General features: G+C 50.1%; 1 protein-coding gene across 7 annotated transcripts in view; it reads left to right on the forward strand.

Annotated features, from left to right (window-relative positions):
- The window catches only part of LOC307183370 (uncharacterized protein), a 120,378-nt gene that overhangs the window by 57,085 nt on the left and 40,624 nt on the right, over positions 1-22,669 (forward strand). For all 7 annotated transcript variants that reach the window (XR_013827459.1, XM_079915784.1, XM_079915782.1 and 4 more), the window contains one exon: positions 11,172-11,283. Coding sequence is in view for 6 of the 7 variants with exons in the window: in XM_079915784.1 (XP_079771910.1) it covers positions 11,172-11,283 (112 nt within the window). In the remaining variant the exon portion in view is untranslated. The remainder of the gene's footprint in view (positions 1-11,171; positions 11,284-22,669) is intronic.

Here is a 22,669-nt window from a genome sequence, read left to right on the forward strand (position 1 = left end):
CTAGTTGTTTGGCATAGGGTTTCCAGCACTGTAGCTTGCTGGTCGTTGAGTGGAGCTGGGTGTTAGCGTTTAGATGGAGATCTCTGGGAGAGCTTTCGCCTTTTGATATTACGTGGTGCTGGGGGGGGTCTCTCGTGGACCAATGTCCTGAACTTGGCTCTCCTGCCTCAGAGGCACAGGCCTGACACCCTTCAGAGCACCAAGACCCTGTCAGCCACACGGCTCAGAACAAAAGGGAGAAAAAAGAAAGTAAAAAATAAAATAAAGTTATTAAAATAAAAAAATATTAAAATTTTTTAAAAATTAAAAAGTGATTTAAAAAAAGAAAGAAAGAAAGAAGAGAGCAACCAAACCAAAAAAGAAATCCACCAATGATAACAGGCCCTATAAACTATACTAAAAAGCAAAGAAACAAAAGACGTACAGACAGAACCATAGGACAAATGGTATAAGCAAAGCTATACAGACAAAATCACAGAAAGTCCACCGCCTCAATTTTGGGATGATTCATTGTCTATTCAGGTATTCCACTGCTGGGATAGATTTCCCTTTTTCTTCTTTGTTTGCACAGCTCCTGGGGCTCAGCTTTGGATTTGGCCCTGCCTCTGCGTGTAGGTCACCTGAGGGCGTCTTTTCTTCACCCAGACAGTACAGGGTTAAAGGAGCAGCTGCTTCGGGGGCTCTGGCTCACTCAGGCCGGGCGGAGGGTGGGGTACGGAGTGCGGGGTGAGCCTGCCGCAGCAGAGGCCAGCGTGATGTTGCACCAGCCTGAGGCACGCTGTGCGTTCTCCCGCGGAAGTTGTCCCTGGAATTCGGGACCCTGGCAATGGCGGGCTGCAAAGGCTCCCGGGAGGGGAAGTGTGGACAGTGGCTTGTGCTTTCACACAGGATTCTTGGTGGCTGCAGCAGCAGCCTTAGCATCTTATGCCTGTCTCTGGGATCCGCGCTGATAGCCGCGGCTCGCGCCCGTCTCTGGAGCTCGTTTCGGCAGTGCTTTATTAATCCCCTCTTCTTGTGCACCCCGAAACAGTGGTGTCTTGCCTCTTACGCAGATCCAGACATTTTCCTGGACCCCCTCCCAGCTAGCTGTGGCACACTAGCCCCCTTCAGGCTGTGTTCACACAGCCAACCCCAGTCCTCTCCCTGGGATCTCACCTCTGAAGCCCGAGCCTCAGCTCCCAGCCCCCACCTGCCCTGGCAGGTGAGCAGAGAAGCCTCTGAGGCTGGTGAGTGCTGGTCAGCACCGATCTGTGCGGGATGCTCTCCGCTTTGCCCTTCGCACCCCTGTTGCCATGCTCTCCTCCGTGTCTCCAAAGCTTCCCCCCACCCACTGCTCCCTGTCTCTACCAGTGAAGGGGCTTCATAGTGTGTGGAAACTTTTCCTCCTTCACAGCTCCCTCCCAGAGGTGCAGGTTCCATCCCTATTCTTTTGTCTCTGTTTTTTCTTTTTTCTTTTGCCCTACCCAGGCACGTGGGGAGTTTCTTGCCTTTTGGGAAGTCTGAGGTCTTCTGCCAGTGTTTAGTAGGTGTTCTGTAGTTGTTCCACATGTAGATGTATTTCTGATGTATCTGTGGAGAGGAAGGTGATCTCCACGTCTTACTCCTCTGCCATCTTGAAGGTTCATTCATATTTTAAATACTCTTCAGAGCACAATTTTTTAACTTTTGTTTCTCTAAACATAATTATTTAATAATTAAGAGGTGTCAAAATATTACAGTTGGTTTTTCTTGTCATTCTGTTTGTTTGTTTGATCCTATATTGTATCTTGGAGATTTGGGGGCAACTTATATTCTGTAGCAGTATATATGCACAATGTTTTAAAAATCTGATGTATAAATATTCAGTTTTACTGTCACCTAGATGGCAGATATGCAAAAAATAAATTCATTAAAATATTTCTAATGTCCTGGTTTTAAAATAGGGAGCACTTTCTCAATGTTCATGTCCTCACATAGTCATAAAGTTTCCTACTTTAACAAAAGTCACTTGGTTCTCTGCGCACCAATGAACTTGAATGTCAAATTTACAAGTTCATGCTAATGTGTTCTCTGCTAAATTTGGGAAATTTTCTTTCTGTGTATCCATTGATATTTCACTATTTATCATGGTGGTGTAAATGCTTGGGTTAGCTTGACCTAATGGCATCCAAATTCATGGAAATGAATGTGGAAATGGGACAATATAATTAAATATCGCAATTAATGGGCTTGATGCTCCTATTTCATTCTTCACACAATCATATTAAAAGTAGGTTTTTTTTTTATTACGTAAGACTTGGTTCTATATATAGTTCAGCCAGAAGTAAAATTATTCCTAAATCACCCTGTCTCTCAGCCTAATGCATCAGCTTCAGCCTGTACACATAATGACAGTCAGACCTTGATTGGCTTTTTTCTCTTCCAACTGGTGGTGTAGACAGCAAACAGGAACCCTGTCTGAGAAGAGTTTGTGTATAGACCGAGAGAAAACTTTTAACATGGCACTGTTGTTTATGTTATGATCAACCAAATTTATTGATCCAGTCATTTATTTATTTGTTCTTACAAAGTCCTGTATTCATCCATCCATCACATTTCCTGAATACTTACCATGCACCAAATACTGAAAGTACAGTAATAAGCAAAACAGACATAGCCCACGTAGTCCCGGATTTCATAATTTGGAAAGCACAGCTGGACTAGAGTTACCCTTAGGAAAAATACGTTCAAATATAATTAGATAATCACACAAATATGTGAAATGAATAATAAACATATGATGCTGTAAAAGCAACGAGACCCAGTATTTTCAGGAGGTCAAAGAAAGGCTTTTTTGTGTCAGTGCCATTTGAACTGAGATGGGAAGGACGCATTAACTAAACAATGGCGGTGATGGGGAAAGTAATCACTAGCTATCTGACCTCAGACAGGTTACTTAACCAGTTTATGCATCAGTTTTCTCATCTATCAAATGACAAGGTTAATAGTACCTACTTTATAGGGTCTGGTGAGGATTTGGTAAGAGTTTAGGACTATGTTCACTACATGGGCTCTATGTAAATATTACATACTGTTGTTACATGGCATTTTTACCCATAGTTTGCTAAGTTAGAAACATACTGAAGAAAATAAAAATAAATAATCCTGAATGTTGATTTCAGATTTATTCAAAGTAAGATGCAAGTGATAAATAAAACTTTCCATACAAAAAGTCACAATTCAGGTAGGGAGACAACATGGAAAATGTTGAAAGCGATGAAAATGATGATGTGAACTGCGTACAATATATGCATTATGAAATGACACCGAGGAAAACTGGAAATCAATGAAGTTGTGTTAATTGCTATTTTTTCTGGAAAGGGAAGATGGATGCTTGCAATAAACTTAAATGAAAGATTTTTAAAAATGGTGCCCTGGGAACAGAGAGGCACAAAAGCATGCTCATAATTTTGTGGCTTGGGCTGAAGCATTTCTCAAATGTCCTTGAAAGTTTCCAAAGACAGTCTTTCCTCAGGAAAGTATTTCTCCTGTGAGTAAATAATGTTCTTGTCTAGAAATGAAATGCAGTAATATATTACATGGCAAGTGAACTGTTAGCAAGACTGGCAGCAGAAGTTCAGAAACAAATGTCGCATTGCAATCTAGAGTTTGAGGCTCTGTATCTGAACTTCCATAACTTCTAAAGGGATGCCCTTTGTATGAAATCAAAATAGTCCAGAGAAGAATTTTGACTTCTCTTTACTTAACTATTAGAAGGATTTATTTGGAATTATTATTGTGTCATGCATGTTCCGCCTTAAATTTTCTGTGGTTGAGTTGCACAATTGATAAGCTAAGGTTTCTTTTCACCATAAAAAGGCTCCTTTTAAGGAGTCCTATAATAATGACATTTAACGTACTTGCTTGCTTTTGAAGAAAGCTTCATGCTTGGGCTTCCCTGGTGGTGCAGTGGTTGAGAGTCCGCCTGCCGATGCAGGGGACACAGGGTCGTGCCCAGGTCCGGGAAGATCCCACATGCCGTGGAGCGGCTGGGCCCGTGAGCCATGGCTGCTGAGCCTGCGCATCCGAGCCTGTGCTCTGCAACAGGAGAGGCCACAGCAGTGAGAGGCCCACGTACCGAAAAAAAAAAAAAAAAAAAAAAAGAAAGCTTCATGCTTTCCAAAGTGCTTTATAAACGCATTTCTATGAGGCAGGTGGAACGTGTCCTGTCAACAGTATTTTACAGAAAAGAAAATGGAGGCTGTAAAGGAAAGCTGCTTGGTCAAGGTCATTCAGTGCGTTAGGCGAGTTTTCATCACAGGAGTACTCACAGTTGAGCAGGGAATCCAGCAGGGAAAGCTTAAGGCTTTAGTCTATCTTTACACAAGTATTTTTGCATAAATGAAAAATTTACCCAAAATGAAGTGCATTAGGTGCCTAGTACTGCCTTCTTGTTCCTTAGAGTCTAGTGAGGGATATAGACTGAGCATATTCTATCCCAATGAATATAACTTAGATTATTCTGAGGGTGATCACTTGGGCTTCAGAATCTGAATTCCAGCTTGACCCCTTACATGAAGGAAATTACTTAATCTTTCAGAGCCTGTTTCTCCATCCCTTAAATGGTAATTTTAATGTTCTCTTATATGTTTATTAACTCATTCACTTAACAAAGCACCTGCTAGATCTCAAGTACTCTGCTAAGAATGGTGAAGCTTTTCTAGGAAGCCAGAAGGCCTCCTTCAGTGGATAGCGGAGATCAAGAGAGGTTAGAGTTAACACTTGAATTTGACAGTGGGAGAAGATGAAAGGTTCACACGGCAAGGAAAAGAGAAAAAGACTATTATACAGGTTAAAGAGCTAGACCTGGATATATTTGGAGTGACAAAATTTCTGAATTTTGATGTACCATACTTCCTGCCTCAGTTCCCACATCTTGGAAGTGGGAATAATGATTAAACATGTTTCACAGTATTCATTTGGTAGAGATTAAATGAGGATTAATTAAGCATGGAAAGTGGCATAGGACAAATTTGATAAATTATTATGTATGAAAGTGTGTATAAATAAAATCAATTGCCATGACCCCTCTTCGTACCGAGTGATCACAGCACGCTTTAATTTTCTAGCTGAGTCTGGATATGGATTCGTAACTTTATTCAAACAGTGTATCAGGCACCACTTAACCTTTGGATTGGCTGGAAATTTTTGCTCCCCTGCTCTAATACAATTTAATTTTAATTTTGGTTTTTCAGGTACATGGGTATAAATAAGAAGAGTGTTAAATGTATTTCAGATTTTAAATTCAAAAATGTAGAAAAACTTTCTTTTACTATTTTTCATTTTACCTTTGGGTGCACTGATCAGCTACTTTTTCTTCTGCACCCAGGCAAAAGGGATTCTGAAGAAAACACTTTAAAATTTTGATTTCGTATATAAGATAGTGGGAGCCTCTGCCTGCTTGATTTACATTTGTGCTCACCTTCCAGTTTATGCGGGAGGGGGCATACGAATAAAGGAAACTTTTATATGATTTCAAGTTATTTAATTCCTGATATTATATTTAGCCATGATAGAGTGTTATGATTTGCCTACAACATCCATCCTTCCTTTTCTTGTACCTTACCTTGTTCAGAGAGGACTTGTGCCTGTTCTGCTCTGAATTTCTCAACCAGTTCAGCTGCTAAAATCACAGGTGAAGCTTAGTTTCTGCTGATTTAATCCACCCAATCGAGATAGAGTTTCTCATTTTATTCAGCAAATATTTACTCTGCCTTAAAAAGAGATTTTTAAAAAAATGCATGGTCTTATTTGCTAATGCTGCTGGGAATTAATTAAGTTTTAGGTTCACAGTAAAATTGAGCACAAGGTACAGAGATTTCCCACACATTCCTCTGGTGGGAATGTAATAAATTGGTACAGCCACTGTGGCAAACAGTACGGAGGTCCCTCAAAAGCTAAAAATAGAATTACCATATGATCCAGCAATCCCACTCCTGGGCATATATCCAGACAAAACTATAATTCAAAAAGATACATGCACCCCAATGTTCGCAGCATCATAGAGGCGTTATTTACGATTGCCAAGATGTGGAAACAACCTGAGTGTCCATCAACAGATCAATGGATAAAGAAGATTTTATATATATATATATATAATTTAAATTTATATATTTGCATACATATATATATGTATAAATACTACTCAGCCATAAAAAAGAATGAAATTAATTTTGCCATTTGCAGCAACATGGATGGACTTGGAGGGCATTATTCTAAGAGAAACAAGTCAGACAGAGAAAGATAAATACTGTATGATATCGCTTATATGTGGAATCTAAGAAATAAAACAAACTGGTGAATATAACATAAAAGAAGCAGACTCACAGATATAGAGAACAAACTAGTAATTGCCAGTGGGGGAGGGGGGAAAGGCAATTTAAGAGTTGGAATTGGGAAGTGGGAAGTACAAACTATTGGGTGTAAAGTAGGTTCCAGGATGTTATTATACAACAGGGAGAATATAGCCAATATTTTGTAATAAATGGAAAGTAGTCTTTAAAATTGTATAAAAATATTTTCTTTTTTAAAAAAGATACTTCTTAGCTGATAGAAGCTTTAGAAGTCTACAGAGGCAGATAATTTTAAAATTGCAGCATATAACTTCTGGAGCCTGGCTGACATTCTCATAGGAAGCCGCATGAAAATTACTTTCAAAGGCATTCATCACCTTAGCTTACAGGAGTCTGTTCCTTCAGTGTGTATTAGTCCATGGTGCATCCTTACTTTGACTTATCTGTGAGGTTCACCTCTCGCCCCCAGGAACAAAGCCTGCAGAGGGGCAACTTGTTTGGCTTGGGAGCCTGCCCAATATGAAAAGTTTGCAGGCAAAATCAGAAAGAACAGCTGCAGGAGGAGAGATGAGGGTTGCTGACAGCTAACGATTCGGAAAGCAATTTGCATGAGAGCCTTCTGCTTAACAGGAGGCAGCATGTGCTGGGCAATGGTTTACCATCCACTGCCAAGCTGGTTTCTACACCCTGAGTCCTCATTCCATCAAAACACGTGTCCTGAGGGAACGCCCAGCCACCAGCTTCCACTTACCTGAGTTAGCAAGACCTGCCATCTAGAATTTCAGAGAGCTTTTCATTTATTAACTCACATGAATCTACTTTATCCTGAGGCTCTGGATACTAGTCCCATGCAAACTGATTTAATAACAAACATTTAAGTGCAAATCCAAGGTCATCTAGGTAATATTCTTTGACAGCTTATTGCATATGAGGCACTGCACTGTGCACTTTTTATACCATATCGGACTTCATAACAGACCTCTGAAGTGGGTGGTTAAGTTTCCTGCCAAGGGATCCATACACAAGAAACGATAATCAGAAAAGACCAAAGTATTACTTATTACTAGTGAGCTAGCCGCTGTTACTTCATTTTGGAATTCTAATTGAGGCTTTCCTTCTCTCTCTCTCTTGCCCCCAAATCACAGCTGACTAGGTCATGGGACAAGCTTAAGCTAACATGCCTTATTCTGTGAATCATAAGCTGAGCTACTGGGACAGAACCATGTGACACGTTTGTCCCTTTCAAATGTAATAATTCTACCCATTGCTCCATAGATGTTCTGGTTACTGACCAATAACATTAACAATTCCTCTTCCAAGAACAGGATGGAGGGGAAAGGCACTGGATCTCCTATGCGTCCCAAACATGTGAAGGCCAAAGCATGGTGGGAGGAGAAGCATATCTCTTTGTAATATGTTTTATTCCCTGTTTTATAGATGTGCATATGGAAGATTAGAAAGGCTGAGTAACTTGTCCATGTCATGTAGCCCATGCTTTTAACTTTTTTATTATACCACTTACCCTTCTCACCTATCAATTTGCCTTTTATACTGATGTCCTGAGAAACAGACCACTGTATGGTATAGAAATGAACAACCATAAATAAGCTGGAAATGCATTTCTATTTACATTAACTAAGATAGTCACTTGTTTCTTTTAAGTGAGGTCCTCCGCCTTTTTAGGGACCTGAGTAAACTAACGATGTGCTTCCATTGATTAAACAAGAATTCTCCAGTATTCCATAGAAGAATCATACATTTCTTTAAGCTCTGTGTATGCTTCTAGGGTTTAGATTCTAAATCAAATAGGTTTCTGTTTTTCATTTAAAAAAAACGAACACAGGATTTCACTTGTAAATTTATTAACTTTTTTTTTTCTGTCTAGCAACAAGCAGTGACTGTTGTTGGGTTGGTGGACATAGTAGAGATGGCCATTCAGAAAATCACAAATTTTAGGAACTCTAGCGTTCATGTAGCTCAGAACTGTAAGAAGAGACCAGAGGAAGATCAACATGCTTTAAAGTATATTACAAATCAATATTGAAACAGAGCTTAACGTATAATTCATCTGGAAAGAAGCTCAGAACGTGATTGCCAGTTATTTAATATTCTGGTCAAAGACAATGGAAGCACTATTAAAGTATGGCATTTTGACTGCCATTGGAAAGGTCAGGTTTCAAACAGCAGTGCACTAGTTGTGCTCAAAATGACTAAGTGAAGAGGAAATGGGAGACCTGCATTCTAATCTTGTTTTGGCCACTGATGGGAATCATGTGGACTTTAAGGCCATCACACAGTCATTTACTACCTTGGTTTTCTCACCTGTAAAATGAGGGAGTGACTATAGTTCTTTAATAATCCTTGATGATCTTTAGCGCTATGATTCTAGAGGCATCTTGATTTAATACAGTTTGAGGATTTATGTCTAAACTCTAGCAAGCAGAAAAATGTTCTTTTATTTCTAAAATGGACTTGACATTGCGTTAACAGAGCAAATGAAATCTTTTGAAGATTGTTCAAAGAATCACCAACTTAAAATTCATCGCCATTGTTGGTTTTTATCGTCTGTTTAACTCTTACTAGATCTATAATAGTTTTATTTATTTTCCTTTGCACCTGGACTGGCAGCCTGTGTGGTTGGAAAACACATCACCACTTATTTTAGATACTTTGTTATCAGAGCCAACTCTGTAATCTTTGTTCTGCCTGTGAATTATTTATTTAATTTGATGTGTTTTTTCCTGGATTCATAGAATTTCCTTTTGTCATGATGCTTCTTTCCATTTATGGGACTGTAAATACAGCTGACTAAACCTCTCTAGTGGCCGAATACGTATCAGGTCTTTTGTGTGAAGGATGCTAGCTAATCTTCCCGTTCATAGGCTGACTACATTTTTATTCATTTGCTTTTATTCTACTCACCCCTGACAGTAGTATCTGTGGAATAAATAAAATAAGGATACCTACTACTTATTTAACTCGGATCAGAAAACTTGACCTTTTCCTAATTTTTTACATTTGCTAGCTTTGTGGCAATATGCACCCCTATTTTTCTATGAATCTCAGTTCACCCTCTACATGGGAATAATTATGCCTACCATACAACGTGGTGATCATAAAAGAAATTCTACCCATCTACTACCATATTGGGGAAAAATATTTGGATTGACTTTGACCAGACTTGGAGGCACATGTTTGCAGTGGCCTGTTTGTAAATCCTGACTACATGGGGTACAGTGGGATACTCTGAAGGCACCTTACAGAGGTAGATAATATCTCTCCCAGGGCATCAACGCTAAAAGTGAGAAGCATTTTGATTTCTCATCAAGAAAGAAATGTTCTATGATGTTAATGGTTCTTAACTTTTGGTGATTCATTAAAATCTCCTGGGGAGCTTTTGATAATCTTAAAGCCCAGCCTGTAATTTATACCAATTAAATATGAATTTCTGGGGGTTGGACTGAGGCATTGGTATATTTTAAGGTTTGCAGAATGTAATGGTTAATATTTAAGTGTCAATTCAACTATATGCTGAGATACACAGATATTTTGCTAAACATTATTTCTGGGTGGGTCTGTTCCCAGATGAGATTAGCATTTGAATTGGTAGATGGAGTAAAGCAGATTTCCCTCCCCAGTGTAGGTGGGCCTCATCCAATCTCTTGAGGGCCCCAAAAGAATAAAGTCAGAGGAAAGGAGAATTTGCTCTCTCTGCCTGAGTGTTTGATCTGATCCCCTGCCCTCTGACTGTGGCTTACGTCAGTTCTGAAAACTACACCCCTGGATTTCCTAGTTTCCAGCTTATATTTAATATACAATGTATTTAATATTTAGTATGTTTAATACCTATTACATATGTTAAAGCAATTACATACATTACATTATATTTATTATGTATCTCCTATTGGTTCTGTTTCTCTGGAGTACCCTGACTACTATGGTGCTTCCAATACACTGTAAATATTGAGAACTACTATATATGTTAAAATACTGTGGCTAAGGTATTACTAAAGTGGATACTCTGACAGTGCAGTTCTGCTTCTTAAATGGGCAACTCAATGAGGATAAGTAGCAATGTAAATTATTTTTTTCATTTTAAATGGTGGCCAGTCATATATATATATATAAACACTTTGGGAGGCTATAAGACACTAATTAAAAGAACTTATAGGATATAAGCACTAAAACCACATTGACTCACCACTCAGTAGAAGGAATTCTAGGCCCAAGATATAGAAACCTCCATACCTGAATCATTGGAAAAGATGTAGAAAAGACACTAAAACTATTGAAATTTTCAGAGATCCCTTGTGACCCTTTTGGAGATCATGATATCAGGACTCACTGGCCCCTGAGTCTTGTTTTGTAATACAGAGAGGGACCCACAGTTACATAGTAAATTGACACCTGAGACTTGTTTTTTTTTTTCAGCTAGAAGTGGAAAGGAGAAATATCTTTCACTGAAGCAGAGAGTAGAGGTATAAGTGGGGAAGACAAGGTAAAGAAAGAGAAAAGAAAAGAATCCATTTAGAGAAGACTTGCTCTTGGGGCAAGCCCTGGACGTATAGTCATTTATATATCCTATTTCAGGATACATTGCATGCTTTACTGTAAGTAAGCATTTAATGATTTGTCTTCCACATACTTTGTTTCATTAAAGAGATTCACTTCTGCTGGCATTTTGTTTCATGGGATCCCAGGCCCTTAGCATAGTCGCTTAGTAAAGTGTTTGTAGAATGAATCAGTCAATATGTCCTCAAACTCAGTACCCTTCTCAAATCAGTTACCTGCTTTATACCATAACTGAGATGATATTATCATAGTGTTAGGACTCAAAGGGAAATATGATCTCGATTTTAGGGTGAGCGGCGAAGCTGCCGAGCGCCCGCGTCGCTGCCGCGGTCGGAAGACAGACGCCCCGCAAAGCCCCTTGCCTGGCTCGGACCAACGGAGCCGGCAGCCCAGCACTCCGGTGAGTGGCGCCTCCTCCCCAGCCCTAGACCCCCGCTGGGGACCGGCCGGCCGGGCTCTTTTGTGCAGCGCACCGGGGGTGCTCTGCGCCCCCTCCGCGCGCCCGGGTCCGGTCCGCCGGACCCCGTGGCTGCGGTGCCCGCGGTGCGATCGGTCTTTGTTTCCACCGGGGCCCGAGGCTCGGCTGGGCTCGGCTCGAAGCCTGGCAGGCAGCGCTGGGAAGGGGGAGGGGGAGGTGGACGAGAAGGGGGCGCGGGGAGGGGGTGTTCCCGGGTTTCCTGGCCGCCCCGCGCCTCCCCCGGCTCGGGGACGAGGTGCGCGCCCAGCGCTGCCGCGCGCCCCCTCCTCCTTCCCCCTCCTTCCGTCTTTGGATTTAAAACTGCAATTTGCTCTCCAGCTTGCTGAGTGTGTGGCGGGGGTGGGTGAAGGGGGGGACCGTGGGACCGGAGAACAAGGCTGGATTTTAGGAACGGCCCTGGGAAAGGGGGAGACTGCGGAGGGAGGAGCCCTTCCCCTTCAACCCCCAAATCCCAAGGTTCTGCTGGTGCTCTGGGAGTTGAGAGGCGGGGACCTAATGACCCGGAGCGGGTGTGGGGCGGAGGAGGGATTTGGGGGCGGCCAGGGCCGTAGGGGTTGGGCCGCGTGCCCGGTTACCTGGTGAACAAAGTCGGCTCACTTTTGCATAAATAAATAATCGCCTATCAATGCGTTTCCTCTGAGGCTCTGATTGAATCGGCCCCCTCTTCCCCAGGGGGTGGGGTGCTGAGTGACAGCTGTCAGCCCCCTGGGCCGGTAGCTGGGGGTGAATTGCAGAATCCCTCTGCTTTCTGGCTAAGGGCGCATTCCCCTGCTGGGTCCTGGTCCCCAGGCAGAGCCAGAGGGGCAGAGGGCTGGCTCTGAGTCTAGGAAATAACCTTGTTTCCTGTTCTACAGGAAAAGGGACAGCAACCCAGAGTTTGGGGGCTGGGGATGAAGACTGATGGGAGCTGGAGGGGTTCCCCAGCAGCCTGACCCCCCAGCCTCCTGCCAGGCGAAGGGGCCAGCTGAGGGAGGAAGGATGTGGGCCTTGCTGGCCGGAGGCGGGAGCTGGGGCCGTCCCTGAGACGGGCAGCGGGCACTGAGAGGGAGGAGGGAGAGAGAGAGAAGCGGGGGCGGGAATTCTCTACCGCAGACCCTGGGGGCCAGGGCCAGATGTGGAGGGGTGGGGAGTCCCCCCTCCCTCCTAGCTTGGGGGCCCTGGGGCTGGGCGGGGCTGAGCCTGGTGCCCTCCGTTCTGCTCCAGTGCCTGACTGGCAGGGCCAGCTGAATTTGGGCCCAGGCGTCACCCTGGGAGGTAGGGCCAGGCTGCACCAGCCTGGCCCCTGAGCACAAGGAGGGACCCTTGGGGGGCCTGTGCCTGTCTGGCTGGGCAGGCGTTTCCCGCCGGACCAGTTGGTGTCAGGCGGGACTTGGCCCCAGTTCCCTGGGCAGAGCTCAGGGTGTGAGGACAAGTTTGCCTCCGGGTCAGGGTGGCCACATTTCGTCCGCTGCTGCCGCCGGCGGGGCGGGGGCATGCGCCCGGGCCTGGGCAGAGTCCTGCCAGGAGCATTTGGGGTGTTTCTATTGTTGGCTTGTTCCTGTTCCGTGTGGTCCGGTGTGTGTAGCTGTGTGAGCTGGGGCTGTAGGTGACAGATTACCAGTTGGTCCGTCCCCCACCCACACACAGCCCCCACCCCTGCCGCCTGGAGGGGCAGGCTGGGTTGTGGTGGTGAGCTGCAGGGGGACCCCCCAGGTGGCATGTGCCTGCAGCTTGCCATCTCCCTCCTTTGAGCAGATGTATATTTTTATAGTAATGGAAAATCAAACTGGATAGTAAGTTGAATTCATTTTTTTCTTCTGCTGTGTCAATAGTTGGAATAACCTCTAGAGACTAGTGAACTTCTTGCCCCAGAGCTCCTACCCTCCAGAGGTTGCAAAGATCAGTGAGGGCATGAGCTTTGGGGGACCAGTTCAAACCAGTGACTCTTGTCCCTCTTGGTCTGGCATTGGGGCAGGTGCCCAGGTGGGCGGGCATTGCCCCCTGCCCAGGCATTCCCCCCACACCCCACCCCACCCCAGGTGTAGTCTGTCCTCTGAGCCACCTCCTTGGTCAGTGCCTAAGCTGTGCCCAAGCCCTCAGGGACCTTCTCCTGGTGGGCTCTCTCCCCCTGCCTGGGCTCCCGGCCCACGTGTTGATATTTATTTTCTGCAGTAAAATCCATTTTTAATGCCGTTACTATTGAAATAATATAGAGAGAAACAAATGTGATGTGTTTAAGTTGCCCTCTGTGAGTTTTTAATGTGATCTATGGCTGAGGTAGTGATGGAAGGAGCTGTTCGGCTTGGAGGAATTTGGTGTCATAAAGAAAAAGAGCTTGCTGTTTATTATGGTTGCTGGGCTGGGGGGTCTGGAACAGGGTCGTGGGGGCAGGGAGCCCCAGCACCCCCAGGTGCTGTGGATGGACAGGGTTGCTTCTCGGTTTGAAGGTGCGTGGGTTCCAGGATTGTTTTGCATTGCTCCCCAGCCCTTGATGGGACCTTTGGTGAGGGGGCTTGGGAGCTGGGGGGCTTTGTCCCCTCCCATTCCACCTGGTTAGATTGGGGCAGGGAGGCTTATGGAACCCCCTGCTGAGCTAAGTGGAGGTGTACTGTAGGGAGGATGGATTTGGATTCTAAAGGAGATTAAGAGACAGAGACGCGGGATCTTTACCTGCTTGGTGTGGCTGTGCTGGAGGCTTGGAGGGCAAACTGTCCCTGGCAGAAGACCTTTTTTTTAGGGGGGGCTGATCTGGACCGGCAGAGCCCCAGAGGGACATTGCTTGTTCTCAATCAGCCTGGAGCGCTGGCTCGAGCCACTACCTCCTCTTGCCTCTGTTCCCCATTGGACAGGGGCTTCCTCCAGGCAAACCTGATCCCCCTCACTTCCCCTCTTCTCTGCTCTGCCCCACCCCAAGTCAACTTCTTTTTTTTTTTGGTTTGTGGAATACAGAGCTCTGTGCCTCAGGCCAGCCACCCAAGACCACAGGGTGCCATGCCTTCATACCAGATGCCCAGGCACTTCTGGTGTGATTAGTGAGGTCAAGCAGACTCACCATTATGGGATGGAGCCCAGCTCTGCCTCTGGGTCCCCTGGGTCTCTTGGGACAGAGCCGGGGAGGGGGAAGCCAGGATGGGTGGAGCTGGGAACTGAAGGGGGGGAGCAACAGTAACATTGTTGCTAATGTCAGCAGATGGGCCCCCCAGGGAGAGAGCAGGGGGAGGTGGGGAGGAAAGAGACCCAGAGAGCCCAACTTGAGGTGGAAAGAGGAAAAGATGGTGACAGAAGCCAGTGATGAGGGGGTGAGAGAGAAAACGGTCAAGGAGAAGAGCCAGGATCACAGCCCCTGGAGATGGCATCCAGGGGACCAAGAAGGCCTAGGCATGTGCCACTCCCCACCCCACAGCCCAAAATGAACGGGCACTGAGAGCCTCTCACCCAAGATCAATTGCTGCTAGGATAGTATCTGAAGGAGAGACAAGCAAACGTCTCTGGGAAAAGGGAGGAGGACAGGTGGGAGAGAGAGAGAAGGAAGCTCTCCCACAGGAGGAGGGAGAACGGGGAGACAGGGGGATTCCAGGGGTCACTTGACTAATGCTCCTGCCCCAGGGCAGCGTCTCCCCACTCCCCAAATGTCTGGGAAGAGAGCCGACCTCTTCTTTGGACCTGGGGGCGGAGCCTGAGGCAGGTACAGCACCCCACAGGTTGTGGGCGCTCTGTCAGGAGGCACCGGGCTTTTAAAAGCGGGGAACATTAGGACTGTTAGAGACACCAGGGGTGTCATCCGGTTGGATGCCCCCCACCTTGTTTGACAGGAGGAAATCCAGTCTAGAGGGGCCCCCTCCCCTTGCTTGCCTGGGACCTAGGCTCTTTCCGTCCACCTCTCTGTAGTTAGAGAGCTGGAACAGCTGCAGGGGGCCTCCTGGGTGCGGAGGGGGCCAGAGCCTGAGGAGAGGAGCAGGCGGGCACCCTTGTGGCCAGAGCCCCCCCAGGGGAGGGGGAGGCGCCGCTGCCGGGAGAGAGGGAGGGAGGGGAGAGAGGAGGGGAAACAGTGAGTCAGGCTTCCAAGAGCTGAGGATGAGAGAGCCAGAGCTGGGAGGGAGAGGGTAGGGAGGGCTGCTCAGAAGTGAGGAGAGGGAGGGGGCCCAGCCAGGGGCAAGGAGAGCTCTAGAGGGAGGGAGCCAGCCCCTGACCCTGGCCCAGCGGTAGGGCTGTGCAGGGCTGTGCAGCCAACATGGACTTTGCCCGTGGCAGGTCAGGAAGGAGCCAGATTCTGCCCCTGCGGCGTCCTTTTCATTCCCTATTCCTCATTTATGATCCCACCCCAGGGTCTCAGGAAGAATGACTGACTGTGTCATCCCATCCCTTCCTCAGTTTCCCCATCTATTGTGGGATTTGGACTGTGAGCTCTTCTTAGGGAGGAACAGAGCCTCCTGGGAAGTGTTGGGGGGTACTTCCTCCAGCTGCTGGCTTTGTGCCGGGGGCCCTGCTGGAGGCTGCCACCAGTCAGTGTAGGGTGCAGGTCTCCGCGGTAGGGCTCCTTTCAGCCCTCAGAGTTGCTGGGCCAGGGAGTGGCGGTGGTGGGCCACGAGTGCTGGGGTGCAGTGTGTGTGTGTGTGTGTGTGTGTGTGTGTGTGTGGTGCCGGGCTGGCAATGGTAGGTGGACTGCCTGGGGCCTCTCAGGATGGCCAGGGCGTAGACAGGGCCACGAACTCCAGATGTCCAGAGCCAACCTCCATTTGGGGAGGGAGGAGACACCCTTGTGATCCACCCCCCTCCGCCTTATCCCTGTGGGTCAGAGGCTCTGGGGCAGCTGGGAGGTAGGAATGGTCCCTGTGGGAGCTGGTGAGAACTGCCTATGGGGCCCCTCATGTCCGGAGCTGGGACCAGCACTGGAGGGATCCCCAGGGACTGCCTGGGAGGGAGGAGGGAAGGAGCCCCCCTCCCACCCATCTGACAGGAAGCTATGGCTTCGTCCAAGGCCTGGCATCCCCCAGTCCTTCCCTCCTGGATCCCCAGCATCTCTTCCATTGGTGAGGGGATGAGGGAGGTGGGCACTGAAGCTTCCTCTCCTACAGGGCCTGGCTTTGGGGGGAACGGTGAAGTGAAGGCATAGTGAGGCCCCCTGCCTCCCCCTACGTGCGCACACACAGACTCAGCTGCAGTGAGGCCCTGCTTTCTCCTCTCTCTGCTCTGGGGTCCTTGGCTTGGGAGCCCAGGGGAGGGGCCGCTTCTGCAGCTGGCTGGCCCCGAACTCCCAGCTCAGCCAGCTGCTACTGAAGCTTCCAGAAGCTGCAGCTCTGCACCCCCTCCCCGCCCCCTGAGCCAGGAGAGGCCTTTGCTGACCTGGGGGAGGGTGTCTTGGTGAGCGAGTGGGCACCCTTAGAAGGACTAGCACAGACAACCAGACAGATGGGTGGCGGAGCAGATGGACAGAGACACCCACGCACAGGCAGACGGAGAGAGACAGACAGATGGACCAGGACTGGGAGAGACGGACATACAGAGGTGCTGGCAGAGACAGGAGTCAGAAAAATGGAAGGGCCTGGGGAGAGAGTAACAGACAGGCAGAGACAGAGACTTGGAGACAGGGAGATCCAAGGGGGGGAGACAAGGTGACTGAGATGGGAGAAGGAGAGATACAGGGGAGAGAGGGAGGGGCAGGAAGAGACAAAGAAAGGGGGAAACCCAGACTGAGAGAAAGAGAGAGGAGAGACTGAAGGCTACAAACCACAAACAAGGATTTGATGAGAATCTGGAAGGTGTTTTCTCCTGCTTCCCTCCCCATACCCCCAGGCCAGCCAAGTCTCCATTCCTTCCACCCCCGGCTCAGTTTCCAGCTGCTAAAGAGGTCAGGGAGAAAGAGAGAGGAAGACACACACACACACACACACACACACTCCCCCCAGATCCCAGAGACCCCTTTCCCCTGATCTCTTTGTAGGGGGAGGGAGTTGCGGAGGGTGCCTCTCCTAGCCCTGACCCCTACTCGCAAATGTACATACCCCTTGTCTCAGAAAATATCCCAGAATACTTCCCACTCACTCCCCACTCACACTCACTGTGTGTCTCCTTGTGTAAGTGCACCCCCCCATACTCACGCCTGTCCACAGGGGCCTGGCCTCACACACACTCACAAATACACATTTTGTGGCATACATGTCTCTGCTCTCACACTCATCTTGAATCTCACAAACATAACCGGTGAACCTGTCCCTATGCTTTCTTACCCATACAGGCAGTGACACACAGGCCTCATCGTGGCTTCTCAGAACATGTTGATACACACACATACACAGTCACACTCTCACACAACAGTGGCAGACACCCCAGAGCAGAGAGAGGACTCTTTCTCTCTGGAGGAGAAGATCAGGGTTCCCAGGGAGCCATGGTGGGGGGGTATGCCCCCGACTCTGACCTAGCTGGCAGGGCAGGGAGGCAGGAGACACTTTCAGCGGGTGGCAGCCTTCCTGCAGGGCCTGGCCTGGACACAGAGAAACTGGCTGGTGTGAAAGAGCTGAGAGCTGGTGAGAGTGGGTATGCACGTGTACAAACATGTGCGCGTATGTACAGGTATAAGGGATGGTGAGTGTCTGTTACAATGTGTATGAGAGAGACTGAGTGCATATGAGGTGGGATATGGGTGTGACAGGAAGATCCACTCCCCAAGGTGTGTGGAGTGTGTGGGTGTGGGTGTGACAGCTACTTGTCGGGTATGTCTGTGTGGAGGCATGCATATGTGACAGGTGCATGTGGCTGTACCTGGCTTTGCAGTGTGCGGGTGTGTGTCATGGGCGTACACATGTGAAGGACTGGGACTCTGGGGCTGAGGGGCATGTGTACCAGGGTGCAGTGTTCTGCAGATGTGAAGGTGTGGGAGATGTTTGCGTGTGAGTGTAGTGTAGGCAGGGTGCATGGATGAGGGGGTAGCTGTGTGAGGCTGTGAGCTCGTAGCCTGGGTTGGAGGGCTGTTTTCCAAGGCAAGGATGCTGCGTGAACAGAGGCCACCGGCATGAACACATGCGAAGGGGCTCCAAGGCACACAGTTGGGCGCTGACCCACACGACGTACGAGGACAGACAAACCCGCCCCTGTCCTCCCTCTTGGTCTCTCCTGGCGTCAGTGGTTTTCAAAGGAGCCTCCACGAGGACTGTTTGCTGTGCAGTTCCCCCCACCCCCCAGCCCGTGCCTCTTCAAACACAGGGATGCCCCCCAGGCAGCTTTGTGGAGGCTCCTGCCTCGACCATCTGAAGGCAGATGGGTGGGCTGGGATCTGCTGCCGCCCCCCCAGGGAGCGAGGAGGCGGCACTGCTCCTTCGGCCTGGGCACAGGAAGAGACAGATGGACTGCCTGTCTTGACACCCGGACGTGGGGTCTGGGGGTGGGCGGGCACCACCGGCAGAGGGGCTCTAGCGGGCAGCCCCCAGGTGGGCCCGAGCAAAGGCCAGGACTCTGCCCTTCACCTCCTCAGAGGGGCACCCGCCCTCACCCCGCAGCCCCATCACCTGTCTGGGCACAGGGGCCCAACTCCAGCCCCTTGTACCTCCTAAATACACAACCACTTCCCCACTCTCAGCTCCAGCACCCCTAAACACACAGCCCCAGCACGCCCCCAAACACACAACCACCACATGCCTACCCACCCAAACACATATTACAGCCCTAGTACTTAACCAAAACCCAGATGTTTATGACCCCCAATATACCCCCAGACACCCCAACACACACACAAGGCTTCTACCACATCCTGAAACAGATCAACTCTTCCTCCAATCCCAGCACCTCCCCAGATACACCCAGGACCCTACTGTAGCCCTAATACCTTCCACACACCCAGGTTCTCAGAGTCCCAGCACCTAACCAGACACCCACAGACTCTCCCGACGGCCCCAGCGTTTCCCTCCGCTGCAGCTCATCACGTCCCCAGACACACCGATACAGCCCCCTACACCTTTCCAAACTCTCCCCGCGACATACACGTACACACACCGCCTTAACACCCACGCAGAGGAGGACACCCCTGTAGCCACACCATTTACCTCAAACACACAGACACGGTGCATCTTTGAACAGTAATGTCCCCTCAGCTTCTCGTACCTTCCAGGCCGTGCACGTGCATGTGCATCCCACACACGCACACACCCCCCCCAGATCCCAGCACCTCCGCAAACAAGCAGTCCTCTGTGTGTTCCCCAGCAAGCTGCAGCTCCAGTACTTTCCTCAGCCATCCAAGGGCCCAGGGACAGCCCCCACCCCTCTCCAAACACCAGTCCCGCACTCATACACAGACACACAGGGCCCCAGCCCAGTCACCCCTCAGAGCAGCTCCGCCCTGCGCCCACACCTCACCCTGCAGCCGCACTCCCACCATCACACGTTCCAGCACAGCCTCCCTCCTCAGCGCTCTCCATCACCGCTCCCCCACCCCACCTTGTCCTCCCCAGCCTCCCTCCCCCAAACTCCCCCCAGATAGCCTCAGCCTTGCAGACACACTGGCCCACTCTTCCGTGCTCTCTCTCATTCTCGGCTGCCTGGTCCTCCCCCACTTCCCAGAGCCTCCTCTGCCTGGGGAGGCATCTCCACCCCCCCCATTGCCCCAGGCCTTTCATTCCTGGACAGTGAGGCTGTACATCTGGTTCAAAGCTGCCCCACCCAAGACCCTGTGCTCTGGGCACCCTGGCCTGGGCTTTGGGGGTTTGGGGCCTCTTTGGGGGCTCTTGGCACCTGGTCATCCTGGTGTGTCAGCCAAGAACTCTGAGTACCCAGCCATGCCCTGACTCTGTCGTGTATGGGTGGGGGTGCGGGGGTCTGGGCAGAGGGATTTACCCCCAGCCTGCACATTCTCAGGTGCTTGCCAAATCCCCCTCTTCTTGGGCTCACCTGAGGGGGACATTGGGTCTGGAGCTTCAGGAAAAAAAGATGGAGAAGGTGCTGGCTTGACATGCTTCCCCTCCCACCCCACCCCACCCCCAGACCCGGGCTTGGGGCTTGGTCTCCCTGGGAGTCAGTTCCAACAGTGAAGGTTACTTTACTAGATGCATGATTTTAAATGGAATCTGCACCATCTGTTCCACCCCCTAATTACAGATGCACAGAATCCGCCTCAGAGGGCAGCATGAGGGGAGTGATTTAGAGGCTGAGCTGCTTCTGCCTGCATTAGGGCTGGGGAGACTGGGGGGGGCCTCTGGGTATTGCTCACAGCCCCCCAATCCCATCTCTTTCCCAGGGGCCCCTCGTGCCTCTTCTCTTGTTGGGGGAAAGGCTCCTAGAAAGGTGCCCCGACCCCCTAGAGCTGAAAGAGGAAGCAACTGCAATGCTGAGGGAGGGGTCCCTGAGAGATCGCCTGTGTCCCAGGCCCCAAGTCTGGGGAGGCAGGCTCCATTAGAGCCTTAAAAAATTCAGTGGATCGATCTCTTGCCTGCTTCTTGTGCCCTGGGGAGCCACAGGCGCTGGCCTGGCCCAGGTGTCTGCCCACCCCAGGGGTAGCAAGGATTAGTGAGGTTAGGGAGGGGGCGGTTAGAGCAGAGGTGGGGACATCCAGGTTTTGGCAGCAGAGGATGTGGCCAGGCACGCCAGGACCCACCAGGTGTGTTTGCACGTATGTGCCGGTCTTCCTTGGCGCAGCTGGCAGGCCCGACCCCAGCTTGAGCCTTGCCCTGTGGGGCTGGACGGGCACCAGGGGCCGGAGGGGATGGGCCAGGGCCTGGGCCTCAGAGGGTTCCGAGGGACACCCCGAGGATGGGTCTACCTTTGCCTGTGGCTCCGGGGACCTGGGGCCCCGGCCAGCTCGCTGGTGGTGGTGGCGGCCGCGGGCACGCTGCGGTAGAAGCTGGAGCATTCACTGTGGGGAGAAAGGGAGAGAGGCCGGCTACAGGAATTTTAAAGATTGCTGCAGGCAGGAGGGTCTCTGGAACCTTGTGGAGCGGGCAGTCATGCAGAAGTAATCCTATCGCTGCCTGCCTGGAGGAGAGGAGAGGAGAGGGGGCTGGGAGGGGAAGGATGGCGCAGCCGCCCCTTTCCCACCTCAGCCCCTGCCCCAGCCAGCTGTGGAGGGAGCCCGGGACCCCAGGGGGCTCCCCCCGGGAGGCACCACCCTTCCACCGCTGCCTGTGCCCCCTGGAGGGGCGGCACCGCAGCTGTTGCTCGGCTAGGAGCTCTGGGTTTTATAAATAATGCAGCTTGGAGGTGGGGGCCCACTCAGCCTTGGGTCACCCACTGTGGCATCATCTCCAGCTGGCAGTCCTGTGGCAGAGCCCCTCTGCCTTCCAGCCTGCTCCTCCTCTTTTGCTATGTGAGTTTGGGCCAGAGGCCCAGCCTGTGTGAGCTGGGCCAGGGCAAAGGAGTGTGGAAGAACCCAGAACCCCCTGTCCTTTTGTACCCCGCCCCCACCAGCCTTCACAGGTTAACTGGCCACTGGCTCAGCAAATCCAGGCTGGGAAGGGATGACCCGCTGTACGGGGGCCTCCCCAGTTCCAGCCCCTCCATTTTGCAGATGGAGTAACCAAGTCCAGAGAGGGCAGGGATGGCCAAGGCCAGCCAGCTGATGAGCAGCTCCTTCCTGTCCCATTCTGCTGTCAGTCAAGGCTCTTCTCAGCCTCAGCTCAGCTAAAGAGCAGGGCCTGGGGGGCGGGGGGGATGTTTGGGAAAGTGGTTGCGGCTGAGACGTTGCCATGGCGATGTTGCAGGATGCCGAGCTGAAGTGGGGGTCTTACAGGGTCTCTGGGGCCCCCAGCTCCACATCCCTGTGGTCTTCTCCTCCCCATCTCCTGTCCCTCACCCAGAGGCCTGTCAGGCAGCTCCGGTGACAGGCTGGGTGGGTGACAGGTGGTGCAGGTGATGGGCTGGGTGGGTGACGAGCTGGGTGGGTGACAGGTGGTGCAGGTGATGGGCTGGGTGGGTGACGAGCTGGGTGGGTGACAGGTGGTGCGGGTGCGAGGCAGGCAGGTGACAAGCTGGGTGGTGACGGGCCCTGCTGATGACAGGCAGGGGGTGTGGTTGGCGGGGATGCTGTCTCCTGGCTGGTGGCCTGTCGCAGCCCCCCACCCTCACGCGTGTGCACATGCACAGACTCTGGGCTCAGAGCTTGGGGCTAAGATACTAATGAGGCTTATTACGTGTGGGGGGGCAGGTGCCCAGGCTCACTAATGAGAGGCCTTTAACGAAGAGGGGAGACAGCTGGGGGGCTTTGAGGAATTTGGCTGGCCCTCCTGGTCTGGAGGATGAGCCAGGTCGGGGCCCCACCTACCCTTCCCCCCGGCCACTTGGCTTTGTGTTAATACTACCCACAGTCATGATAGTTACCATTGTCCAAGCGTTTGCTACACTGGCCGAG

This window comes from Stenella coeruleoalba (genome assembly GCF_951394435.1).
Source record: "Stenella coeruleoalba genome assembly, chromosome: 3".
Lineage (NCBI taxonomy): Eukaryota > Metazoa > Chordata > Mammalia > Artiodactyla > Delphinidae > Stenella > Stenella coeruleoalba.